This window comes from Sturnira hondurensis, unplaced genomic scaffold, assembly GCF_014824575.4.
Source record: "Sturnira hondurensis isolate 20B ecotype Veracruz unplaced genomic scaffold, ASM1482457v3 Scaffold0004622, whole genome shotgun sequence".
Classification (NCBI taxonomy): domain Eukaryota; kingdom Metazoa; phylum Chordata; class Mammalia; order Chiroptera; family Phyllostomidae; genus Sturnira; species Sturnira hondurensis.
In genome coordinates this window covers 16767-26863 of record NW_028077253.1, presented here as the reverse complement: position 1 = coordinate 26863, position 10097 = coordinate 16767, and the positions used below count along the sequence as shown (strand labels likewise).

At 40.1% G+C, this 10097-nt stretch overlaps 1 protein-coding gene across 1 annotated transcript; it reads left to right on the top strand.

Annotated features, from left to right (window-relative positions):
• Nucleotides 1-5601: 5601 nt before the first annotated feature.
• Nucleotides 5602-6762, top strand: LOC118986878 (olfactory receptor 13-like). Its single transcript, XM_037045940.1, has one exon. The coding sequence runs from the start codon at nucleotides 5737-5739 to the stop codon at nucleotides 6667-6669; it is 933 nt and encodes a 310-aa protein (XP_036901835.1). The 5' UTR covers nucleotides 5602-5736; the 3' UTR covers nucleotides 6670-6762.
• Nucleotides 6763-10097: the final 3335 nt, after the last annotated feature.

Sequence of the window (10097 nt, the reverse complement as noted above, 5' to 3'; positions counted from 1 at the left end):
GCTGCAGTAAAAGTAAGTGATCCTGCGAACTCTCAGGGAAGCTTGTCTGTCCTCCTAGAATCATACTTGACACTTAAAGACCATCTCAGGGAGCTCTAGTTGCATGATGTAGAGATTAATACATATGAAAATAATCGACTTCTATTGGGGAGTGAATGAGTGGGTTGAGTGAAGGAACAAAATTATTACAGGGCATATAGGAGAAAGGAGAGAAGGAGAAACTCATAGACCATGTGGCAGCTGTACTCACTGTTTAGAACCTTGGGTACAAACTTCTGAGCCAGTAGATAGGCAAGGGCAGAACTGGGCATTAGGTCTCTGAGAAACAATTTGGGCTGTGTATGGTCCCCAGGAACTTTTGAGTGATAAGCTGTAACTTACATAAATGCGCAGACTGTTTACATGTTCTTCAGTGTCTCTCACCAGCACTTTCACACAGGTTAGTCCAGGTCTGTGTCATTTCCATCATGAGAATGGTTATTCTGACACAGGATATTTTACAAGATGCTGTAAGTGACTAGTAGAGTGTGGGTGGCTCTTCTGCCTTGGTGGCAGATTGACTTTTACTGATTCCTTCTGTTTTCAAGCACAGTGGTTGGGGATGTGTCCCACAGACTTTAGGTGGCCTCGGAGGGTGTTACCACAAAGTGTACCTTCTCATTTGCTTTGAGGTGAGCTTGGCCACTTGCTTCTAGCGTCTTTCTTAATCTCACACCAAAATTGAACAGGAAACTTAATCAGAAGGGTAAGTGTGTGCCCTTCTCTTGGGAGTAATGATTACTCAGTGCAACTATCTTTTTCCCCAATAAAATTATCTTTAATATAAAAGTCATAAACAAATATTTAACAAAATGATAAATTGATCAGTTGTGCAACTTTAACACAATGAGCTATTTATAGTCATTAAAATGATGACTGTAGATTTTACAGATATATAGGAAAGAGTTATTGTAAGATTTAAAGGAAAAATGTGAACCACTAATTGTAAATGTTATGTAATTGCAATTATGGTACACATATATGCAGTAAAGACCAAAACCTATGACATATAGTAGTATAGTGTTGGTTGTACGGTGGTAGGATGATGACTGTTTATAACTTTTAGAAATTGTGCTTTGTGCTGTAGGAAGGTTTTCGGATGTCAGATCACTAAGTCTACACCTGAAATAATCTAACCAGTACAAGCTTCTATACCAACTATACTTAAATTTTCATATACCTGAAAATTTAAAAAATTGAAGTAAATTTAGCTCCTGAAGTTCATAAGAATAAAACAAAAACTCTTCAATTTTATCTCTGCCTTTATTGTAAATACTATAGCATAAAAGATCATTTTGAAAGGCCACCCAACTCTCACTTACCCACTGTGGGCAGCAGAGCTCACTGGATATGAAGATCAGATGGGCTCTAATGAGAGTGTTTGTCCATCCCTCACTCAGTGCTGTGCACTACACATCAATAGCATTCAATACCCAAGATCTCATCCAGCTATCTTAAACAGTCCAGGAAGAATGTCCCATTATCAGTCTGTTTTATGAGTGCATATACCAGAAAGTAGCAAAAGTCCGACTTTTACTGAGTCGCTGTCACTGCCGAGCCCTTCTTCCCTCTGGTCATCCACCATTGGGGAGCAGCACACCTTCTCCTCTGTGTCTGAGCTGTCAGTGTGACATAGACTGGACCTCAGAGGGAAGACCTGTGGCTCACAGCGCTGCCTGTGAGTAGCTAGCACGTTCACTTCAAGGTAAGGATTCAGCAAACGTCTTTGTGCATCACATCTAAACCTCACACTCCTGTTAGTGTTTTTCAAGTAATTCTTGTGTCTGTCCCTTAATGAGCTCTCAGTATGAGTGATGTGGGGATTGTTCTTTATTGATAAACTTGAGACCCCAGTATCTGGTGTCCAGCTTACAACTTTTCTTAACCAAACTGGGATAATTGGACTATTGATTTTTATTTTTGACCCTCACAAAAAGACGCGGTTATTGAATTTTTACAAAGAGTTGAGGGATAGGGGCAGAGAAACATAAATGTGAGAAACATGCATTGGTTGCCTCTTGTATGTGTGCTGACTGGGAACAGATCCTCAAACTAAATACCATGTGACCCTTACCAAATCAAAACCCAGGACCTTTAAGTTTATGATATGATGCTGTAATGTACTGAGCCACACCAGACAGGGCAGATTATTGATTTTAGTGGCTTCCAATTGCTTACGTTGTGTAGGTAGGGATCTCTAAAGCAGACCGGGAACCTGGAACAGGGAAATGGAGCTTGGTCCTTCCTGTCTGCCCGCTGTTCTCATTAGCCTTGCCCAACAGCTCTTGATAGTAGCAGTGAAGTCCCTCTTTCCAGCCTTAGTTACTCAGCTTCTCAGAGTCAGCTTGGTGATTCCCCACTGGGGCCAGAGTGATGCTGGGGTGCCCCTTCTCACAGGGTAAAGTATGAACCTCGACTCCTCTGACCTAGATTCTAATCACGCAGCCTCTGCTCTATGCCCTTAAACCCTAGGGATGACAGCTTCACACACTTCTGCTTGTTCATCCAAGAGCTCTGTGTTTATTCTTGTAGTTCCCCAGTATCCTTGTAACCATTGTGTTGTATGAAAGTCTCTCTCTCTTATGGTACCACACCAGTATGGTATCTGTTCCCTCTTGGGTTCCCATATTTTTCAAGGAGAAAAATTACAGAGGATACATGTTCCAGTCCTGTGTGAGATAAAACTCAACCAAGACTAAAAGATGGGAAAAACCTATGGGCCTCAGCTGCCCTGTGTACCTCCTACTCTATTTGGAATTTAGTAAATGGGGAAATTGAGCTCTTGAGCCATAGTAAATGCAAGGTGTGGTCATTGTAATGTGTGTAGGAGTTCCATAAGTCATTCTACAGCTTCTAAATGGATGAACATGGACCCCACAGTAAGTGAAGGAATCATCAATGCCACCATCTTGCCACAAGTGTCCCTGTGGAGAACACCAGAGAATAGCCCCTGGAGAGCGCCTTTCCTCTGAAAGGGAGCTGATGGCAGTGTCCCTGGCGGGTCTTTATCCCTTCCTACACTGAACACTCAGAAGTATATTGAGAGGTGGTGGAGTGGAGCAGAGAATAAATCATTTCTTCTTGCTCGGGCACCTTTTCTCCTAAGAGATGCTTATGAGATGGCAATTTCAACACTAACTCACAGATACTTTTCTCTGTATTAGTGTATTTCTGCTTAACCCAAGTCACATTCAGCTGGTCTTCTCGTGTGTAGCTGTAAGTCTGAGGTAAGTTTCGTATGTTGTCCAGTCTTTGTTCACTATTCAATTTCAGACAGGCTGTGATGAAAAATCGTAGTGCAGAACAGGATTGTTATTGTCTATCAGTGCCAGGTGCTGCTATTTATAGACTCAGGTAATAGGATCATTTAAGTCACCAGGTCATTTAGAGACACGTAAGTTGATCATTTAGTGTAAAATTTTTTGTTTAAATGATAAGATACATTAGCTGTTTGAGAGAGTTGCTTGAAAGTGTTTCTACTGTCCCATGAAACTCAGTCATGTTCTCATGACATAATAGACCAAATTGACCACAAAAGGAGTTTGTTACTGAAGAGTGTCCTGAAAGTTTCATCTTTGAAAGTGAACTTCCACTTGGTGAGTTATTTGAATATGAGAATTATCATCTTTTGATTTATTTTAACAGACCTGCCACTCCAAGTAGGTTCTGTACACCAGCAGACAGAAGTTGTTTTGTCTGTCCTCAGCCAAGACGTGTGGATGAACATGGAATATATTCAGTAAATGTCTGTGCGTCTTTGTTCTATATTTTAGCTGCTTCAGCAGAGAAGAGGAAGATGAGATAACAGTCACCGGTACTTCTGCTTTAGTTTACTGTGTCCTTCATCATAGGACATTTAGAGATAGCACTGCTGTCTTCATTCACCCCAAATGTGGCAACAAACCTGAAACAAAAATGACTAACACTTTTCTATACATTTGGGACCAATGAATTCTATACGTGGAAGAGACCTGAGCATTTTTCTTGCTCGCCTTCTCCCATAACATGGGAATCCAAATCTCTGAGTTAAAGCACTCACTGACATAAAGCTCGGTCCTACTAAAACAACTAGCTTTCTTCATGAAGCTGATTTCAACTGTTATGGCTTTATTTCTTGGACTATGATAAAATCATGTGCCAGTGTTTGTGCTGTGAATTCTGATTCTTCGTTTGAAACAGAGTGAAACCTTCACACTTTTGCTTCTAACACCTTGCAAATATTAACTCATGAGGAAATTTGAGTGGAAGATTGATACAGGACGGCAATTATGAGTTTCTGCGAGATTCTTATTTTAATGAAATTCAGATGGATGCTGGACTGAAGAAGGATATGGAGTCAGAGAGACAAGGAAACAGAAGCAGTGGTTTAATAGTTGCAAGTCAAACCTCAGAATTCCCATCCTGGGACAAGTCCTTTCCTAAAGATTGATAGACCACAGGGAGTAAAGATTTGTGATGAATAATGTTTTCATGTTAGAGTTAAGCTATAAAATACGTTAAATGTCCTAAGGATATGAGATTATAGTTTGAGCTTTAGCTCTAGTTTTAGATGTTGATCAGTAGTTTTATATCCCAGGCCAAGACCCATCAAGAAATCATTCAACCAGCATTTTACTAGTGAAGTAGAGTAGGAATAACGTAGAAAATAGCAACTAGTCTTCCACATAATAAAGATTCAAGTGCATGTGTGTGAATATATGTATGTATATGTGTGTGTAACTATATACACAACATGTACATTATCCATATACATGCAGGCATAGAATATAAATGTTCATAAAATATTACAAAAGTATTAAGTATTATATTCACATAATATCCACCTATGTGTGCATTATATTAACATGATATATACATATATACACATAAGGATCCAATGCTTGTGTTTGCATATGTGTGTATGTAATTGTACACATAACATATATCTTATGCACACATACAGGCATCGAACATGAATATATATATAGGGGTAAGTGTGTGACAGGTAGTATCTGATCATGAAACAGCATGATGAGAGTAGCACATGTGTGGGTCCAAAAGTAAAAAAAAAGACTAATGTCTGTCCCTAAATCCAGCTAACATTGTGGCAGTCTGCCTGCCATGCTCTCAGCTTAATTCAAGATGATGCTGCCAGTCAAAATTACAAGGCGAACCAGTAGGTCATCTAATGAAGACACAATCAGAAGGATCCTCCTCCCTGATAGGAAGATCTCCTACAGGCCCACAGCCCCCTCCCCACGGTGTCCAATCAGAAGGATCCTCCTCCCTGATAGGAAGATCTCCTACAGGCCCACAGCCCCCTCCCCACGGTGTCCACACATGCACTGTGGGTCAGGACTCCTCCTAGGTAGGCCTCCAAAGCAGTCCTGCTGACTGAGGAAAGTGTCCACTGTTAGGGATGCAGTAGGTGTGTTAATGGGTTAGGAACAGTGGTGGAAGCTTGGAAATAAAGGTAAGATTTACTGAACAGTGTAGCATAACAGTGGTATTTAATTTATCAAGGTGAAAAAAATTTTTTTCTGTGTCATTTGCAGTGCATAGGTAGTACTCACTTAATAACAGACCAATAAGACATAAGTGTCATTGAAGATGTGTTCTGAGGAAATGCACAATGACACACACACATCTCCCATGTTTATCACATCCCTTCAGCACTCAGATGTGGTGAGCTAGTTCCCTTGTCTCTTTCCCAGGAAAATGGGGGGCAACCAGACTTCTGTCACAGAGTTCCTCCTAGTGGGATTCCCACTCAGCCGAAAGATGCAGGTGCTCCTGTTTGGGGTCTTCTCCATGTTCTATGCCTTCACCCTGCTGAGCAATGGGGTCATCCTGGGGCTCATCTCACTTGACTCCCGACTGCACACCCCCATGTACTTCTTCCTCTCCAACCTGGCCACTGTCGACATAGCCTATGCCTGCAACACGGTGCCCCAGATGCTGGTCAACCTCCTGAGCCCAGACAAGCCCATCTCCTTTGGTGGCTGCATGACACAGACCTTTCTTTTCTTGACTTTTGCTCTCACCGAATGTCTTCTCCTGGTGGTGATGTCCTATGACAGGTATGTGGCCATCTGCCTGCCCCTTCGGTATTCTACCATCATGAGCTGGAGAGTCTGTGTCACCCTGGCAGTGACTTCCTGGATTTTAGCAGTCCTCCTGTCCCTAGTACATTTGGTGTTACTCTTACCATTGCCCTTCTGTGGACCTCAGAAAGTAAATCACTTTTTCTGTGAAATTCTAGCCATTCTTAAACTTGCCTGTGCAGACACTCACCTTAACAAGGTTATAGTTTTGGCTGGGGCAGCATTGGTGCTGGTGGGACCACTGTCAGCAATTGTGGTTTCCTACAGTCACATTCTACAGACGGCCCTGAAGATCCAGTCAGCGGAGGGACGCCAAAAAGCTTTCTCCACCTGCTCCTCCCACCTCTGCGTGGTGGGACTCTTTTATGGCACAGCCATTATCATGTATGTTGGGCCCCAACATGGGGACCCCCAGGAGAAGAAGAAATACCTCCTCCTGTTTCACAGCCTATTCAATCCCATGCTGAATCCCCTGATCTACAGTCTCAGGAACAGAGAAGTCAATGCTGCTCTGAGAAGGAGGCTAGAAAAGGAGAGACCTTCATGAGAGCCTCACAGTTAAAAAGTAACTGAGCTTACAGGGACCTGAGAAGTCACCTGATACTCAGAATACATAGAAATGCTCTGGGTCTAGGGCATCCTTTACAGGTTCTTGAACTTCTCCTGTGATTATCTCCTCAGAGAGCCCATTTTGCTGCCTCTCTACAAGGATGCTGCACAAGGAAATGAGTCCTTCCACTTCTCTGCTTGCTGCATGCACTTGTAATATGGTCATGAGGGATATTCTGAATAAGATGAAATTAGTTTATATATTCTGTAATCAGGATTTGTAGACAAAATTTTATTGAATAAACCAAGGTATTGGCAGAATATGTAAAATATAGGAGTTGAGACCAATTACATAGCAATTATTGAAATATTTTCAATTTAGCAACTGTCATCTTCAAAAACTGGTCTACATTGAAAATATTTGGGTGTTTTCCTGCATATGTCTATGACAGTGATGTTTTCTGAGGCATCAAGAACTTAAATTAGGAAGAGTATGAGCCAGGGTTCCAAGGGAAAGAGGATTAAGGGTGTAACTCTGATGGAACTAACAGTAAGAAGAGAACCCTGAAGGATGTCAGGTGAAACACACAGGCACATTGGAACTTTCTGTGCTGCTGTGTTTCTCTGCCTTTGCAGTGTAGGTAGAGATCCGGGATGGTGGAGATGAGGGGAAGAAGACAGAATGCATGTAGCTGAGAGTCCTTGGCAGAATTAACATTTTTTTCTCAATGGTTTGGTCACTTGTCTTCTATGGGAAATGACCAAAACTTAGAACATTCTCGCAAATAAGAGCAGACTGTGTAATTGCTGTGAGGACTGTTTGAGCAGTGATCTGAGAGGTATAAATTATCAGTAATAATTTGCTCTTTAAAGTAAGAGATATGAGATGAGGTAAATAACCACGGTAGTCAAACATGAAACTCCAACACAATTATGAATAGAACACAGTTTAAGAAGTAGCTAAAAAGCATGTATAAAGAGACTATTTCAAAACTGTCCTCAAATTATAAATTAAATTAAACCTGAATACTTAAGCAGCATCATTGGAAAATGTTTACTTTTAAAATAGTGTGTGTGTGTGTGTGTGTGTGTGTGAAGAGTTTTTAAAGAGGAGAAAATATGGATTTCCTTCTTAGAAAGTGTCCATTTTGTAAGTTCTGCTATATAAATAGACATTAGTACCAAAACAGAAAAAGGTTAAAATCAATGATTTTTAACTTAGGTAAAGCTGGAAATTTTACCAAATTCTAGTAGTTCCTAGATGTGCAAACTTATACATTGTACTTAAATTGTTTGCAATTTACATCTATTATGTGTAAGTGAAATTCATTAAGTAAGCTCACAGGTTCGTAGAGAGGAAATACTGTGCACAAAATGTTTAGCAGAATCCACGAATTTTAACAAGAGATCAATAAATTGTAATTATTAACATCATAGCCTAGATCCATTTATCATTTTTAAATATCAAGGAGTATGACTTAAAAATAAGACAATGTAAAATGAAATTTGCTCTTATACAGGAGAATAGTAGGAATATTTCATAGTGTAGCCCTTTTGTGATGCAAAATGCCAAGATTTCAACTAATGTATGAAGTAAATGAGTCATAGAGTCTTTCCTAGCAATCTCTGTTGTCTAAAGAAATAATATTTAAAAGAACATGGATAAGTAAAATTTAGAATTGCAAAAATTTTTATCCATATGTGTCTACACCCAAAATGTGGATTATTTTCTACTTTAGTTTTTGGACTCAATACTGTTCGTGAGATTCATTAGGTTGTTACAGGTAGCTCTATTTCACTAACTTGTTTCCTATCATTACATTCTACAAATCTCTCACGATTTATGGATGATACTTCTGGTGGTACATATCTGGTTGTCTCCAATTCTTTCTGTAACACAGAATTAGTCCATGGATGTTATTATGCACCTGCTTTTGGGACCATATGCAATCATTTGTGTTGAAGATGTACTCAGGAAAATTCTGGGTCATGAATGTCCTGGACTTGGATCTGCTTTGGCTTGAACATCCCATAGGCTGTTGGTATCATGATTATTACCAGTTACCCAGCATTTACACTGTTCCTCACACTGAGCTGGGCATTGGTGAGACAGTGATGAGTACATACAGCTGACCTTGAACAAAGCGGGTTGGAACTGCATGGGTTTACTTTGAATCAGATTTTTTTCAAAAAATACTTTAAATGTATTTTGTCTTCCTCATAATTTTCTTAACATTTGTCCATTGCTTACTTTGTTGTACAAAGTACAGTGTATAGTACATATAAGAAATATGAAAGGGACCCCCAAATCCTCAACATTTATTTATAAAAAATTGTGCCTTTATTCTTATGTTTCTAAATTTTCATCACCTTCAAAGTATTCTCTATTTGATGCAGTACACTTATTGAGACATTTTTTCTCTGCTCAAAATTTGGAACTCATTGATTTTGATTCCTTTTAGTGCTTCTGCCTCTTTGGTTTCATCTCTTTCACAAAGGCAAAACATTTTTCTTTGAGGATTTTTTCATCCAGGGAAGAAATAAAGGCTCACTTGGGGTGAGATTGGGTGAATATGGAGAGTGGGTCAAAACAGCTGAACACTCAGTGGGGTGTGAGCAAGTACACTTGTAAATAACCCCTCGTGCAATGGACAAATGTGTTGAAATAGTCTCCAAAAAAATTTCACAGCAGCCAAACACAGCCTCTTACAACCTTGTCAGCTGGTACCCTAATAGACTTGAGTTCCTAAAACACTCACCTAGTGGGGGAAGCCTGTACTACAATGGGCCCACCCTCCAAAGATAATTTCAGGTTGGAGTGTATGTTTTTATTATCCTTGTGAGTATTATTTGACTATGTTATGGGTGAGTCTTTGAGTCAACATTAGGCTGTTAGTAATTAAGATTTTAGAAAGTCGCATATTTCTGAATGCATGGAGGATCAATTCCCCTAGACCCTGCTTATAGGTGGGTGCTCCTAACCCCTTCATTATTCAGTGGTCATCTGTGTATGAAATTTCTACCTACATATAGGTGGGTTTAGAGTCTAATAAGAGAGATTGGCATTAATCTAATGTATCATATGCATAAATATGTTACCAGATCACAAGTCTATCTTTTTTCTGAATAGTTGAAACAGGAATAAGCAACTTATTTATTCTATATCATGACATTATATTCTTAATTAGCAGCACTGGAGGTTTGGGAGTGAGGAAAAGGAAGCTCTGTATGTGTGTCAGGACTATGTGAATTTGTAGCCATTTCTGTTGAAGTTCTCTCAGTCTTCCTGGCCTGATTTAAAGAGCCTCTATCTCACAGCATGTCATCTGGGTCCATGTGTCAGTTTCTCTGTGGATTGAGTTCCTTGGTGAGGGCAGCTGTGACCTGCTGAGGTCTGGCCTCTCAGGAAGTATCCCAGGACCTGTC